Raw genomic sequence first — 16,654 nt, 5'->3', positions numbered from 1 at the left:
ACGAGACGGGATGGCCAACTTCAAGTTGTGCCGCTGTCTGCCGCTTTCCCTTCAATTCATTTTTGGTGACTTGGTGTGGTTTGATGACCGAGTGTACTGAGCAGAGTCACAGTTGCCCGGCTGTGAGTGGAGTCACATTTCATCCGATATTCCCGATTGACAGCAGACTTCAGCTGGCAGAACTTGAAGTGACAGTCATATTGCAGGGATCAGGCTTTGGGCGATGTCCGGCAGCTGTCAGCTTCAAGATGGAATGAGGGGTGAGGGGTCAGACCAATTACCAATCGAAAGTCTCCTCAAGCGGGGAACAGAAAAGTTGGGGGAAGGTCAAGTTAAGCTTTAGGCGGGAATGGGGAAGGCGCAGATCTCCCCGCACCAAGCGACCCCACAGACTAAACAACAGTGGAGTTCCGGTAAACGTCACAGACTTGCCGAGCGGCATCACGGGACCGCTTGAGAGAGAGAAAAGATTGAAAGAGCGAAACATGAGAGCAAATATGTATTATTCTTTCAGTCTGGCAAAACCTGCCCGATACAACTCGTCACGGTTTGCCATTTCGCGCGCCATTTGCGTAAACAGCCAGCCAAATAAGGATAGAGACGTTTAGTGTGTTTTGTCTCCACGAATACTGGTGATCGCATAATTACCTACCTTACTTTCCATACGCCCATTGAGGGCCAGGCATAAGCTGTCGGGAGTTCGGTACAATGCCTCCCGGACAGTTTGTTACCTGTAAGTGCCTCGCACCCCAGACCTTTCATCCAAGTGACGAGATCTCTAACACTTCAACCCTGCGCTCTTTGCGTGCTCCTCAAGGCAGACGTCACCATCACACATCATCATATCCTATCTTGAGCTTCGAAATAGTTGTTCATTGTCGGCTTAGGTTTTAGAAGTCTCTTATATTAAGATAACGACCTGTTGATGTGCAATTTAGAAAGGGTTTGTGCCGTTGTATACCCGAAGGACAAGTAACGAGGGGAATGACGTTTTTTACTGTTAGTGATCCGCTAATTGCCTCTGTTTCCCAGCGCACCGAGTTCCAACAACATGGTCCAAAGTCCGAACGCACACGGAAGCCTCCATTCAGTCGGGTCATGAAAACTGAAGTGGAGCACAGGACTCGGGGGATCCAAGCCGGTCACGGTCCGCGTGCCGTCTGGCAAACATCTATCTGGATCTGCCACAGCTGCCTCTTAGGTACTTACCGTTCCAAGAATCCAGGCCATCCATCCTCCAATTTTACCTTTTTGTAAAGACAAACATCACAACGATCCCACTGCATAATCCACGCTTCCAGCAAAGCAGTCCCACGCTTTGGATCCGGAATCACGCTCCCCGTCTATCTTGAGTGGCCTGCGACACCAACAAGTCAACACAAACACCCATCACTACCGTGCGCTTCAGCTGACCGCCCGACCCCGTCGGCTGCCTTGTCCACACACACATGACAGTAGCCGAAGCCGGACCGATATCAAGAGACATCAGCCGCCCCCCACGGTGAAATCCATCCTGGACGCCTGGTTGTCGAGTTCGGGGCCATTTGCCGCCGCCACTCCGGAGCAGACGGCGCAGACGGTGCAGGTGTTTGATGACGCCAAGTCCAATATACCACCACCACCCCCACCATCAAAAGCCTCGAGGTACCCTGCCGCCATGGCAACACGACATCCACCACATAGCGTATCCATACTCCAATCACAGTATACGCATCACCTGCCTATCTGGACGACAGCCGCTCAAGAAGGGATTCCCTGGATTGCCATGGATCCAACAGCCAACCTCAAGCGCTAAATTGCGAGTCGCTTGGTTGTGTAGCCGGACACCCGACGCACTGCACCTTTCCAGAGACCTTCGACATGGCCCTCTTCGGGAGCTGGCAGATCTCGCTCGTCGTTTGGCACAATTCTCCTAATTGCGCCTGCAGCCATATCATTCCATCGCACAGTCCTCGAGTCGAGAGCCACAGGAAACAGCCATGGCTTCATCAACACTACCGATGTTGAGCTCCCAACCGCCATGGGAAAAGATTGTCCATGCCACATGGCCCTTGGCTATGGTACCTGACTGACCCGGTGTAGTCTGCCAGTCGCCTACCAAGAAAATGGTGGCTTTATTATCGCCAGGGGAGGAAGCACAGAAGCAAGCTAGAAAACCGCTTCTCGTCTTGGCAGCTTCTCGCTTGTCCTGGCACACTGCGTACCGGTACCTGAAGAGCTAGTCCAGAGGCTGCTATGGCCCGACCCGATCGATAGCGCTATCATGGGGTTGATTTTACCCTAGCCAAGAGGAGACTCGAACGCCGAGACTGCCCAGGTATGTGCCCTCTAGCCTCCTCCCAAAATACTACAGCCCATGCCCTTAGTCACAGACACATACAAGTACCGGATTACAGCCCTACACACATTGGACACCGTCTTTATATCTGTCCTTGTTCAAGAAAAAAAAGAAGAAGAAAAAAAGGCCACAGTTTGCCTCTGAACGAGACGGCCACGGTTCGCTTTGAAGGCAGGTTGGACAGACGCAATGGACGTGGCGGCCGCTTGCAGCAGCTTGGTGACACGGTTCAACTAGTGCAAGGAGCTGCAAATCCTTCGATATTTTCCAAAAGCATCGTCAAGATTTTCATAGCTAATTGCTTTTCTTCTTGCTGAGTACAGCCACAGATCTGGCGGAACGTCCTCAGCACGTGGATCGCAAGTAGTCCTACCAGACAGCGGCTGCTTGCTCATAGGCCGCTATTGCAGACGAGACCTGCCAAACGATAACCCACAAATCATAACCATGACATACGCTGTCGCCCGAGCGGGTACACGCCTGAAAAGTTTCCCAAAGCATTCCAACAATGCCATGCTCGCCCACTTTGTTGGCCTTTCGGGCGACGGACTACAGCAGCTGGCCAGCAACGGTAAACCGAAAGGACCGCACCTTCACACAAAGCAAACTTGGTCCGCCCAAAAAGAAATCAAATTCCAAACACGGCGGCCCTGCTTGACTCGGTTCTCATCAAACCAGGCATCGTCATCTGCCCCTTTTCGTGTGGCGCCCGCATGGGAGCAAACAAGCCATGCTTTTGTCCATGCCGCGCCGCGGACACACACAGAAACACCTGCCAAGCGTGAACTAAGAAATTGGTCTCAACAAATTGTCCACCAAGACAGTACACAGCACGTTCTCTCTTCGGAACCAATACTCGGGTTGCAACACACCTTGACCTAAGGACGGGATGGTGTGGTGCATCCATGCATTTTCTTTATCTAGCGCACTCATCAATTCAGCCTTCCCCGAATCAGCACTCTGCTAGTAACGACCAGAAACTCGGAACAACAGTCTGTGTCAAACCTCCCTCCTCTTGTCTGAAACATAACTGACCTTGGCGAATTCTGCGTGCGCAGTCGCCGAGCATGACGTTCTTCGGATCGTCAACAATGAATAATCTGGTACATGAGTCTCACTAAAGGCCGTAATGGGCAGAAGTTACTAGTTGCTGCTGTGCGCTTGAGGGGGGCTCCTAGGGTTGAGTATTTGGTGATACAAGGTCTGCTGAGACACCATGTCGCCCACAGATGATGGATGCCAGATTGGCTTGGTCAAGCAAATTCATTTATCTGGCATTCCTGGTCCATCAGGTACTCAACACAACTGTACAGCCCGGTAAGAAAGAGACCTTCCTTTCCGCACCTTTACTTTCCGGCTGTCATGTTCCAAGGCCATGGGACAAGCAAAAGTGAGGTGAGACAGCACGACACTCCCGCTTGGCGATTCAAACACGAGCACAGGTACTTCTTGCTCCCTCGTTTGCTAGCCTCTGACGAACCACGAAGCAAGCATCACTGATGTCGATGTTCCAAGGGGTTTCTAGAAAGATGAAAGTGCATCTCCCTGTCTGGGTATCATTGTCCGACCCTCCAGTTGCCTTGAACACCTTTTTGTCTTCGGGCGAGAGAATCCTACGACATGTGGGTCACGGACATCAGCCAGTCAGGTAGAAGCCTGTCCAGAAACCGACCAACAAGGCAACTCTCTCGAGTCGTGTTATTGTTGAGGGTACTGGAGCGGGGTATTGCCGGTGAATTAACAGTGACTGCAAGCGAACACACTGGAGTAGTTCGGTCGGGCAAGTCTGGTGAGCTCTGTCATAACAAATGCTAGAAAGCGTTTTGGTAAGATGTGAGATTGAGGGGATCATATCAACCAGGATCCCAGCATGCTGGGACCGCAGGAGGAGCAAGCAGCAAGCCTGAGGCTTCTGGCATCGGGGAGCACGCTGCCAGGTGAATGTTTGCCCAACCCTGGTATCCATGCTCACCGTCGTTTATATGCCTCCATGGCTGGCTACTATTATGTACCTCTACGAATACCGAGGATGAGGTGTGCAAGGAGCAGGGGTGGAGGTGGTGTTGAGTGCATTGGTAATCTGCCGTCCATCTGTCCGTGGTGGCGTCCCAATTGGGCCCGTAGGCGCATATGCGGCGTGTCGGATATGCTACAAACTACTTATAAGCTGCCCCAGCTGGTTTAGCCTCCTCCCCTCCGCATTATCAACCCCACCTGCACCGTCCCCTTCCTCGGGACTATCCTATTTTGGGCACACGTTCCATTGTTCTCTGTCCCTCCCTCCAATTCATCCACATTCCCCTCCCCGGCCTGTACCGGTACAGCAAACACCAATAGTGCCACCGTTGCGCGGCTACATTCAAATAGGGTCAATATTTGACCAAGGCTTCTTCGACACAGTGAAGGGCTCGGCGAGTTGTTCAGGTCACAGTGCCCAACTACTAGACAGGAATGCCATAAACTTATCACATTGCGGCGAAATTTCCGGTTTGGGTCGCTTCGACGTTCGCCAATCTCCTCCTTTACTACGATCTACATCTCCGGGATCTCATCCCTTCCGCGTGGGTCAAAACCAAACAACGTGGATTCTGTTTCGTTCGCCCTCGTCTGGGGAAAGCTCCATAAACTCCACCTTGACCGACTTTGACAATCCCCCTTTGACGCCTCTAACGCAAAAGAAGGAAAGGACATTGCGGCAGCTCGGCAGATCAGGATTCAGTGAGGTTTCCCGCGTGAGCATTTCCGAAGCACAAAAAAACGGACCAAAAACAAAGACCCACGCCGACCAAAGTCCAGAATCAGGCTGCCCCGTATTGGGCAAACATGAGCAATGGGTTTGTAATGTTCTCGATTCGTACCAATCCCATTGTTGATTCGCTATGATGATACATGATTCCCTGCCTTCCCCTCCCTCCCTTTTTGGTGCCGATTTGCAGATAAGAGCTCAACTCATCTTCCCGATTTTCTATTTCCACCTCACTATTCATTCTTTGTATTAATTTCTTCTTCCCGTGCATTGGCATTTCACCTCCTCTGCCTGTTTCGAAAGCCTCAGAGGCAACTCCGAGGACGTTATAAGTCATTGGTTTCTTGTTACATCTTGCCTCTTGGAAATCAAGACAGACAACGAACGGCGCGCAAGGCTTCAACCTCTCCCGTCATCAGCACCACCTGAAAGCCCACAGCACCTCACCGTGGAAGCCCAGTCACTGGTTACATAACTGACACGTTCTGTTCTACCACACCACAGCCCGAATATTCTCCTTCAGACCCAAGGGAAAGTACTACCTGGAGAGCTCATCAACCATGACCGAAGATAAGGAAAAGTCGTCTGGCGAAGGTCGCCGCGTCTCTACACATGAAGAGGGCATCAACCTTCCCGCTGATCCGGATGCTCATCGGACAGATGAGGAAAAGGCAGAAATCGTATGTCCACGCTGCACTCTTCCTGGTCAGGTTCTGCAATGATCCTTACGCAATGCTAACACCACATACTCTAGGACCGCAAACTCGTTCGACGTCTCGATTTCATGCTCATCCCATGGGTAAGTAACCCTCTTCATACTATACAAGCCTTTCGCCGCCCGGACAGGTCTAACATGTCTTCTCTAGCTATGCCTACTCTATCTTCTTGCCTTTTTGGATCGCACAAACATCGGCAATGCTAAGATCGCTGGTGTTCAAAAAGATCTGAAATTGTCTGATGGCCAATACAGCGCTTCTCTCAGCATTTTCTTCGTCTCGTATGCGGTGTTTGAGCCGATCACGAATATCATGCTGAAGAAGTTCCGCCCTTCCATCTTCATTCCCATCATCATGTTAGTTCAAACACTTTCCTTGTTCTTTTATCGGCTGCGCCATGCAGTATGCTAACCAAAAGATTACAGGGTCTTCTGGGGTGGTAGCATGGTGGGCATGGGTTTCTGTTACAACTGGGATGGTTTGATGGCAGCCAGATGGTTTCTCGGGCTGGCTGAAGCCGGTCTATTCCCAGGCGTCAACTACTACTTGTCGTGCTGGTACAAGCGCTCCGAGTTTGGCATTCGCGCTGCCATTTTCTTCTCCGCTGCGGCCTTGTCCGGTTCCTTTGGCGGTCTTCTCGCCGCCGCCATCGAACACATGGACGGCATCGGTAGTCGCCCCGGCTGGGCCTGGATCTTTATCCTCGAGGGTCTCCTCACCGTCGTCATCGGCTTCGTTTCCTTCTGGATGGTACACGACTTCCCCGACGAGGCCAAATTCTTGTCCGAAGACGACCGCGCCCGCGTCGTCCGCCGCCTCAAGCTCGACCAGCAAGCCTCAGCCGAGCACGAGACCTTCCAGATGACGTACCTTTACCAATCCCTGCGCGACTGGAAGATGTGGCTCGGCATGGTCATTTACATGGGCTGCGACATGCCGCTGTACGCCTTCTCGCTCTTCCTTCCAGCCATCATTAAGGGTCTCGGCTGGAACACGTCGACGGTGCGGTCGCAGCTCATGTCGGTACCGCCCTACGCCGCGGCGGCCGTCTTCACAGTGGTCATTGGCTACATCGCCGACCGCACCCGTCAGCGCGGGCTCTGCAACATCTTGGTCTCGCTCATTGGCGTTGCCGGCTTTGCGATGCTTTTGGCTTCCAACTCGCCCGCGGTGCAGTACGTCGGCGTCTTTTTGGGTGCGCTGGGCATCTACCCCTGCATCTCCAACACGGTCACCTGGATGGCCAACAACGTCGAGGGCGTGTACAAGCGCGGTGTCGTGCTGGGGTTCGTCATTGGCTGGGGTAACTTGTCGGGCATCATCAGCAGCAACATCTACGCGAACCACAAGACGGGCCACGCCATTGTCATGGGGTTCTTGGCTGTTTTCCTTTTTGGCGGGTCCATTGTGATGACGGCGCTTTTGAGGGCCGAGAACGGAAAGAGGCTGAGGGGCGAGAGGGATCATCTTGTGGAAGGATTGGATGAGAAGCAGATTGATAAGTTGGGGGATATGAGGCCTGATTTTTACTATACTACTTGAGCACGTGCGTGCAGTCTAGGGATGTGACGGGTTGGCATCTGTTTCAGGTATGCCTTGGCTTGGCCGGTGTGGGGGATGGGGGTTAATTTTTTGTTTTTGGAAATGTCTAGGTCGGTGGGTTTGGGTTGTATGGGAGATATGGATCAGTTATCGTTTAGTGGTGGAAAACCCAAGAGAAAAATCGGCATATGAATGGCTTTCCTACCTTACTTGGTGATGTTGCGATTGAGTCGGTAAGGTCGTCTAGAGCCGCTTCCGCAAGGGCCGATATGTGTTTGGTATGGACTCCAAGGGTCACAAGATTTGGTGGTACCTTTTGTGATTTTCTCTTCGTCTTTGTCATTTTCCAATCAATGCTTGGTGGATATAGAGACAGGGCACAAGTCAAAGTTGGATCACCATTATCACTACTACAGATAGGTAGAGGTAGATATTGTCATGTACTCTTCAGAACACGCGGCGGAGAAATTCTGGTTAGGTGTTATCAAGGAACGGAGGCGGCCATGGTGGTTGTGATGGTGGGGGTAGCTGCCCGGGTTATCGGATGGGTCGCATCTTACAGTTGCATTTTCCTCATTTTCTTTCCTTTTTATTTTGTTACAGTAGAAACCCCTGCTTTTGCTAACCCCCCCTTTTGCTAAAACCCCCCCTTTTGCTAAAGATTTTGGTTGCCCGCATTCCCTCTGGTGGTAAGGACTGCAAACTGCTAATTGCAATGCTGACGGCCCGGATTAGCAAAAGCAGGGGTCAGATTTTAGTGGGAGAGAGCACTTATACCCTTGTACCGGGGGGGCAGCTGGCTCAGACGGCCCACTTTTGGCCCACTCTTTTGGTCTATTAGTGGGCTTCTAATGGCCAAGAGGCTCATGTCTGGTCTGTGCGCAAGCACCTTCTTTTGCAAAACCCCCCCTTTTGCTAAGAATTTTGGCTGCCGGAATTATTAGCAAAAGCAGGGGTTTCTACTGTAATGGAAGTTACCGTCGCAGTCTGAAGTTTAGTTTCGATACGACATGGCAGACTTGACATTATGATTTGTTTTAGGACGGTGCAGCCGGGGTTGGTTACATTCAGATCTTTGATAAGCAAAAACGTTGAGCCAGTCCACCGCGAAAGGAACGGAAACCGGTCCTAGATAGCAACCATCACCAAAGGACGATAAGAGCAGCCCCGGACGTACATGTCTACTGTGAACGTGGGAACTTTCATCCCCCGCGACGGCCTTAACTTGTCGATATCCTTCAATTATCAGACTCCCCACAATCTCCACCAGAAACCATCATCACTTGTTATGAACATTCTCGTCCTACCCATCTACCAGGCTCTCCCCAGCCCGTGATATGAAGTCTATATGAACTGTCATCTGTCAAGCCCTCTATCCGCGACTTGCATGAAAAACGACATGGCAATGGAAGCAAGGTCAGGCTTGCCATGCTTCAGTGGTTCTATTCAATTCAGGCAATGTTACACAGACATGAACTGGTAACATTGCTGACCTACCTTTTTTTTTTTTTTTTTTTTTTTTTGGAGATGGCTGTCCAGGTCTGCGGCTATATAGAGGTAGGTACCTAGTTACCGCTCCATAATCCATGGTTCAAGGGTTCATGACAGCTGTTTAGGGCCAATGTTACTGAAAGTTGAATGTGTCATAAGTAATATCCTGGGCAGTAATCATTGTCAAGTAGCCGTCTACCATACGCCGTTGTACTCTGATCTTTCGTTCTGTCGTACACGGGCGGATGGGCAACTCCCAAAACCGAACTATTGGAATGGAGACACCATTTGGCTTTGGGGCGGGAGAAAGCCGGGACCGAGTTGAGGAGTCGGCAGACGGACGGCACGGATGACACGTACGGGGGGTGGGCGGGCAAGAAGTTCCACTCAGTAGTGGTGATAGTGCTGTCATTGGCGGACCCGACACTGAAGAAGAAGGAAGGATGGGATTTGGTGAGCGGGGATAACATGAGGGCATGGAAGGAACGGCACGGACAACCACAAGTGTGACACTCCAGTCTTTTGTGGTACAGTATGGAAATCGACTTGCCTTACTACATGGAAGGAGCGAGTTTGTCAGTTTGTCCCATCGATGTCCCAGAATCGTCACGGCTGATCCTCGAACTTGGGAGGGCCGGGAATATGGAGGGAAGGTCTTTGTGCCCCGTCTGCAACCGCGCAACGCACGAAGTGAGCGTTTTCTTCAATGACTTGTGCAACTTCTTAAGGTTTGGACTTGCTTCAGTGTGCTTCAATACTTTGAGAGATTGGGAGTACGGACAGGCAATGATCCACGAATGGAATGTTTAAGTCGAGGGTTGTGTTCTGCGGGACAAATGATGTCTCCCGGATTTAAAGGTGTTATTCCCTGGCTCTCACAGTGCGTTAACGCTGGTACAGGAAACTGCAGTGGTATTGGTTCTTCATTGGAGAATCTGTGTAGCAGAAATGATGTCCAGCCAGTTCCTGCTTGCCTGTTAGCAGCCGTGGTAGCCCAGAGCCCGTTCACGAGAGAGATTCTGTTATAGACCAAAGCCAAGGTTGCTTCGAATTAGCCTTGCGCTTGGGGCGTATTACATACTCTGTACAGTGGTGATCTGGTCGAATATATCGACTTCCTGGCTTGGCTTCGGAGTTGGGGGCCTAACGTAGTGGCCAGATATGCTTGATCGCCTTTCCGTCGACAAACTCCATCTTCCAACTTTCCATGTTTATCGGACAGACGGCAAGTGATGGACTTAGGTAGGGTTGCCTTTCAGACGATACATCACTCTTGGCATGTGTTGCCCGACATTGGTTTGTGTAACTTGGGCGCGTCATGGTGTTAGGGCTCGTAAGAACTGATGTGGCAAATGAGGAGATGTTTGGATTGATTCAATTGCGATTTGTGGCCGGTTGTGGAAAAGGCTGTCGGTCTTTATATTACCCTGTAGTGGAAATAAAGGGTTTCTGTATTTGATACGTCTTGCTTCGTTTCATATTGCGTTCCTTCTTGTTGCACTTTTCTCGAATCCGTCTTCACTTGGCTTGTTTGGTAGGATTTTCTCCTGATTTCTGCCCACGTTTTGATCAAAGCTTGCATGGTGGCCTGCATACACCTACGCCATATTCCTTTCTTTTCTACCTTGGCTTTGATAGGATCGTTGGTCAATGGATGAGATGTCGGAAAATAATCACCAAAATGTCTGGGAATTTCGTGCAGGCATAACTGCAACTGTTCTGCAACTATTGGGCTCCGTTTTGAATATTAGCATCCAGGCTGTATCTAAAGCGCCTCCGCCGCTGAAGGCTGTCCCTGTCAATTCCTTCATCGATTGATTTGATCCTTGGCGTCTTGCAGCCATTAGCCACCGGCGGCATTCGCCGACTGCGGAATACTCAGCTTCAGCGACGACTTACTCTTGCCCTCGCATACTTCTCACTTCTGCTCTTCAACCTTCCGCTTCACACCACCGCGGTGTCTAGTTGCCTACTCGGTTCCTTCCTTGCGCTTGTTCGACAACCGCGCTTGCCATATCTTTTCCCCAATCGTGCTTGGTGCCTGGTGCCTGGTGCCTTGCATATGACCTCCACTCACAGGGTCACTCATATCCCCATTGGCCATCTTGCTGCAGGTGGAATGAACGAGATCGGGTGGAGATCCGTGAAATTAAACGCAGTGGTGTGATCTCGGTGAAAGTGTCATGTTTCATCCCTTGCTGCCGATTGAAATGACGGCAGTTGGGCGGAGTACGCATCGCTACTATCCGGTACTAATCTTTCATCCACGATTGAGTGGACATGAATTCTTCCCAGACCTCGGCCCGCTTCCTAAACCCCGACACCGTTGATGCGGCCATCGGGTACCTTGGCATTGGGAGGCCTCGTCGACAAGGATATGGTACTATTCTTGATGTTGGAGACCGTATCCACGTAAAAGCTTCGTCAATGTGTGCATACTCATATTCTACATTTACACGAAGCGATGCTGATATCCGCAACTCTTTGGCAAGGCTTGACTCTACTTCATCGAGCATGCAATCTGCCTCGCGTCAGTTTCAGTTGCACCACTCAGAGAGCAGTCAAGGTACCTTAGGTAAGGTACCTCAAGGAAAGAGTGAGCATCTTCGGCATGCAAGTGACCAAATGCAAGCGCGACCGGTCTCCGGCTCGACTTGGAAACCCTGATTTCGCCCCCTCCTGCCTCGTCAGGACGCCTTCTACTTGTGTTGGCTCCAGTCGAAGCCCCAGATTTCACCGGAATTGGGACTTCGCAGTTCAGCCTTATCCACACATTCTGAAACCGCGATAGCAATTGAGTGGAGACCTGTAATGACGCCTGACTTTAACCTTAATTTATCACCTGTCAGAGACTGGCTGGAAACGGTTTGATGCGCCAGCTGCTGAATCTGTGACAGACAGGCAGCCTTGAAATTGGAAAGTTGAGATAATTCTGAGGAGGAGCTGACCGTTGACATCAAATAAAGACCCCGCTTTCAGACTGAACTTTCGAACCTCTCTCAACCCACTCGTTGCTGACATCTTCATCGTAACAGTAACATCTTCAACCATCAGTATACAGCAGGTGGGTCAACGGCTCTTACTCACTATGACCAAGTAGAGGTCTCAACGCTAACATTTGCGACAAAAACATAGTTCTCCCAAGACTCTATTCACTCCTTGAAAGACTTCGAAGAAGCATCACAAGAACAAGATCAGACCTTGGAAATATCCGTAAAGCCAAAATCACCAAGACCGAACCCATCAACGACGCGACCAGCTGCCTCTGCCAAGATCAAGAATGCCTTTTTTCAAGTCAAAGAACAAGGCCGGAGACCACAAGACTAAGGCCCTCGCTCCTGCCCCCGCCACACCATTTGACCCGTACTACGGGTTCTCCGACGGGTTTTCAGGCTCCCAGAACCGTAGAGGAAGTGACCCCTCCAGCTACCAGCACCAGTCCCCCTTCGAGGGCGGGCAATACATTTGCGCCTGCAAGGCCTGCACTTGCGGCGAGAGCGTCCAGTATCCCGGCGATATGTGCCACGACTGCTCGAATAACAAGCATTAAGGGGGCGATTATTGGTCATACGAGTAGAGGAGAAGATTACTTGCATCCACAAGGCCAATATCATGAAGGTCGCCGATGGTCGTCTTCCTTGGTACCTTCGATCGCCTCGCCAAGGACCTCCCTCAACTCGAGTGCAGACGTTTCTGAGCTGTACCATAGTCGCAGCCATCTCCTTGAGCATGGATATCGATAAGCCCGACGTTTGCTTCATCATCCATTAACACATCTCCAAGTCCCTCGAAGGTTACTTACTACCAAGAAACCGGCCGTGATGGAGGAGTATCAGGCTCATGCGGAGGTAGCATTCTAGGTGTTATGGATAGATGAAAACGGTATATATATGGTATAGATAGGAGTCATGGACAGGGGGGATGGCGTTCTTCGATTCTTGGAGGCCATAGCATGGGCAGGGATCAATTTTCCGGTTTTTAGCGGGTCAATCCATCATCTATTTATTTACTTGACCCCTGAGTACGGTTCCACTCGCTTGGCACCATTTGAACACGCGAGACACTCCCTCGTATTCCTACAAATACGGATCAGGAACGTTCCAAGAATAGTTGATTCCATGTCTTAAGGTACAGAAATTTAAATCACCAAGTCTTTGTTTTTACCTCTTATTTTTCGCGGCACGGTAGGTAGAGGTAGGTAAGGTAATCAAGTCATCTTTTCGCCCCCGAGATGCCAGGAGGTCATCAAGCGGGCCGCACGGGTCGGCAACGGGATGCACCGTCCTGCCCCACAGCTAGCTCCCACTCGCTAAATTTAGTGCAGATCACCCCAGAGCCTAGGGGTTAGTATCGTTCTTTAGGCACAGCCCGTACAGTATGTAAAACGTTTGGAACAATTCGAGGGTGGACGAGTTTGTTACCTCTACTTCGTTTCAAGGGCGAAAAAGAAAAGATGTGTTTGCCCCGAATGCTCTTCCCTTGTAATATCAACGCGACCATGGAACTGGCAGCGAGACAAACCCAAAAAAATTGTGGATTGCTTGGCATCTAGGCTGGGAGCTCCTGAGCGAAAATGTTAGTGGCTCAGTGGATGAACAGTGGCTTCTGTAACGGGGGCAGCGATGAAGTATCATGGGAAAGAGGATAGCAGCGCCAAGTCCAAAATCACAGTTGGTTTGCAAACTGCATTGCAACATCAAGCTGTTTAGATTTTGGGAACATGTGCTTACTACAGGTATGGTAATATATCGCCAAGTAAATCCCGTGGGCCAGGTCATTGACGATCAATGGCCATACAGCGCACCATACAGCTCCATGAAGCTTTCTTTGTGGTGGTTCGTGCTAGAAATCTGATAACCTCTTAGGGGGGTTTGTTTACAAACTTGTGCTTTACCGTATTAACTCACAAGATTGACTGGAGATTAGGGAAGGCAGGCACAATGCTGGGTTAGAAATGTAAAAGAGCATGTATGTCCGAGGTACCTATGATACGATTGATCATGACCTCTAACTCTGCATTCCCTAATCTTGATTTCCCGAGTTAATACGGCACTCTGATACAATCTCTCTCTTTCGATCACCATCCTCGACCGCATCTTTCTCCTGATATCACAATCATCACAAATCTCCAAATCATTGGATCCTTTGACCTCGAAATAGAGTGGCCCATAAAGCGCACCAATCAGCCGCTAGCCTCCCCCCCTACCCCAGCACTTCTCCAACCACTACGTCGACGCCCACAGCGGGGAAACCACCATGAAAGTGGCCGTTTTCAGCGCGAAGCCTTACGACAGGGAATATCTTTCCCAAGTACACGCTACCCGCTACGGCCTCGCAAATACAACAGATAACCCCCATGTGAAAGGCTCCCTAGCTCCTCGCACTGAGCTTATTTTCCACGACTTTCCTCTCTCTGTTGAGACTGTCCCTCTTGCGGTCGGCGCCACTGCTGTCTGTGTCTTCGTCAATGACACGCTTAATGGGTCTGTCCTGAAGGCTCTCCGCCGAGAAGGCGTACGAGCCATTCTCCTCCGCTGCGCCGGGTACAACAATCTCGATCTCAAGGAAGCTGAGCGTCTAGGCTTCTTCGTCGCCAACGTCCCCTCGTACTCACCCGAAGCCGTCGCCGAGTTTGCCATTGCTCTGATCCAGACGCTCAACCGCAAGACGCACCGAGCCTACAACCGCGTGCGCGAGGGCAACTTCAACCTCGATGGCCTGCTCGGTCGTACACTTTACGGCAAAACCGTCGGTATCATCGGCACTGGCAAGATTGGTATTAGCCTTGCTCGCATCCTCCAGGGCTTTGGCTGCAAGCTGATCGCCTACGACCCCTATCCTACCGATTCCTTCAAGCCGTACGGCGAGTATGCCAGTCTCGACGAACTGCTGCCCCAATGCGACTTTGTATCTCTCCACTGTCCTCTGACAGATCAGACCAAGCACATCATAAACAAGCAGACGCTCGCCAAGATGAAAAAGGACGCCATGCTCGTCAACACGTCCCGTGGTGGGTTGATCAACACAAAGGCCGTCATTGACGCCCTCAAGAGTCATCAACTGGGTGGGCTCGCGCTGGATGTCTACGAGGGAGAGAGCGCCCTGTTCTACCAGGATCACAGTGGCCATATCATTCAGGACGATGAGCTGATGCGGTTGACAACATTTCACAATGTGATCATTTGTGGTCACCAGGCTTTCTTCACGGAGGAGGCGTTGACAGAGATTGCGGAGTCTACGTTGAGCAACTTGGAAGACTTTCTCAAAAGAGTGCCGTGCAAGAACTCGCTGGTTTCTGACGGCCATTTGCTTAGCGGTACTCGGAGAGACTCTGTTCCTGTTCGGATTTGATGGGTGTAAATACGGTGCCGTATAGGGCTCGGAGTTGGAACTGCGGTCACACTGGTTGTAGATGGTTGCCTCCGACAAATATGCTGATTTGCTTTGCATTGATAGCTACCTAGGAATAAGTAACATCTGCTCCTCCTCGTCTCTTAGCTTTTGCTCTCCAAGTTAAACTGATTCCTGTTCTCAACCGTGCTCTCGTTCCAGTGTGGGAGCGGTGGACTGGGTATAGCGAGACAAGGGTTACGCCTCAAGTCAAGTTCCATCAAGATTGTTACAATCGTTCCTGCCTGTGTGACCTGGCGAGACCTTTGGAAAGATTATGCCTTATTCTTTGACATTGTAGCCCCCTAAATCCTTATATTAACAGGCTAAAACTTGTTCCGTTCAGATCATCATCACTTTTCATCAACGCCTCAAACGGGCTTCACGACGTGGCAAACAACCTATTTGCTGTAGGCCCTGCATTTAGACGACCTGACTTGGGCTGTGGCCGGCTTGGTTTTGTTGTCTTGAACCCTCATAAGGTAGAAGGGAGGATGTTCGTCAACCATGGCGATGTAAACTGTTATAGTGACCCCCGTGGCTAATGGCAAATTTTGTCAGGCTTTATCACGGCACGACTGGAGATAAAGACCCAGTAAAACGTGAGCCAAAATATTTATGTGACGAGGGGAAAGAGAGGGAAGAGAGGGATCTACGTTCGGAGCCATATCGGTGATGATTGCTTGTATACATGTGCCTACTACTTCTAGGGAATCTGCGACCAGTCACTCGTCAACTTGTGCTTTGCCTGTTGTTTTCTAGGGTGAGCAAGTGAAAGATGGGTTCTTCTTCTTGAGCACCCAGAAGATAACTGAAGTGAAAGAACCTAGGGGAACGGGAAGAGAGACTAGAAAACATCCGAGATGAAGTGAAAGAAGGTAAAAGGTGAAGATGAGCGGCAACAAAAAAAGTAAGGAAAAAAATAGTAGAGAACATATCACCGAGGAAAACGTAGAGGCAGGTACCCAACCACACGTCCTCTTCAACAGTGAAGCATTATCCACGACCATTCTTCTAATAAAATAGACCAAGAGACTCTACTAGCGCACTAACACCGACATAGGTACCTAAACTGTGGCGAGCACGCAACCTGAAAGAAGGCAAGGAAGCATCTAATCCACCCCAGCATCTACAAAGGAACGAAGACATGCATGGTCCTTTCAACTCCGTCAACACAGAGATTGTACAAAGAGGTGTACATGTACACACAAACACCCGCCGGTATCCTGCGCGATCTCCCGTTACATCATCATGGTTGGGTTGTTCTGATACCAAGATATTCTGTTCTATGCTCTCGTGGTGTTCCGCGGGGTAGAGTAGAGGTAATATGATCACCTTGCCTGGAGGTACGCGGGAGACTGCAGGAGGAGAAGCTGGACGAAGAGAAAAAAAAAAAAAACCGGGGGGGGGGGGGGGGGGGGGGGGGGGGGG

The 16,654-nt window shown here is 50.6% G+C and overlaps 4 protein-coding genes across 4 annotated transcripts; 3 read left to right on the top strand and 1 right to left on the bottom strand.

Moving 5' to 3' along the window:
• Positions 1 to 1,373: 1,373 nt before the first annotated feature.
• On the bottom strand, positions 1,374 to 1,659 carry NEUTE1DRAFT_105014 (uncharacterized protein; the record flags this gene model as incomplete). Its single annotated transcript, XM_009857351.1, has 2 exons — positions 1,374 to 1,433; positions 1,501 to 1,659. 2 exons carry the CDS (start codon positions 1,657 to 1,659, stop codon positions 1,374 to 1,376), a joined length of 219 nt encoding a protein of 72 aa, XP_009855653.1.
• A 3,982-nt stretch (positions 1,660 to 5,641) lies between these two features.
• Positions 5,642 to 7,551, top strand: NEUTE1DRAFT_89876 (uncharacterized protein; the record flags this gene model as incomplete). The annotated part of the gene is made up of 4 exons (XM_009857350.1): positions 5,642 to 5,764; positions 5,839 to 5,883; positions 5,951 to 6,156; positions 6,226 to 7,551. The coding sequence occupies 4 exons, from the start codon at positions 5,645 to 5,647 to the stop codon at positions 7,340 to 7,342; spliced, it is 1,488 nt and encodes a 495-aa protein (XP_009855652.1).
• Positions 7,552 to 12,113: 4,562 nt separating this feature from the next.
• On the top strand, positions 12,114 to 12,383 carry NEUTE1DRAFT_105012 (uncharacterized protein; the record flags this gene model as incomplete). The annotated part of the gene is made up of 1 exon (XM_009857349.1): positions 12,114 to 12,383. One exon carries the CDS (start codon positions 12,114 to 12,116, stop codon positions 12,381 to 12,383), a length of 270 nt encoding a protein of 89 aa, XP_009855651.1.
• Positions 12,384 to 14,089: 1,706 nt separating this feature from the next.
• Positions 14,090 to 15,318, top strand: NEUTE1DRAFT_71181 (uncharacterized protein; the record flags this gene model as incomplete). Its single annotated transcript, XM_009857348.1, has 1 exon — positions 14,090 to 15,318. The coding sequence occupies one exon, from the start codon at positions 14,090 to 14,092 to the stop codon at positions 15,182 to 15,184; it is 1,095 nt and encodes a 364-aa protein (XP_009855650.1).
• Positions 15,319 to 16,654: the final 1,336 nt, after the last annotated feature.

This window comes from Neurospora tetrasperma, assembly GCF_000213175.1.
Source record: "Neurospora tetrasperma FGSC 2508 unplaced genomic scaffold NEUTE1scaffold_81, whole genome shotgun sequence".
Taxonomy (NCBI): domain Eukaryota; kingdom Fungi; phylum Ascomycota; class Sordariomycetes; order Sordariales; family Sordariaceae; genus Neurospora; species Neurospora tetrasperma.
This window is presented reverse-complemented; position numbering and strand designations above follow the sequence as displayed.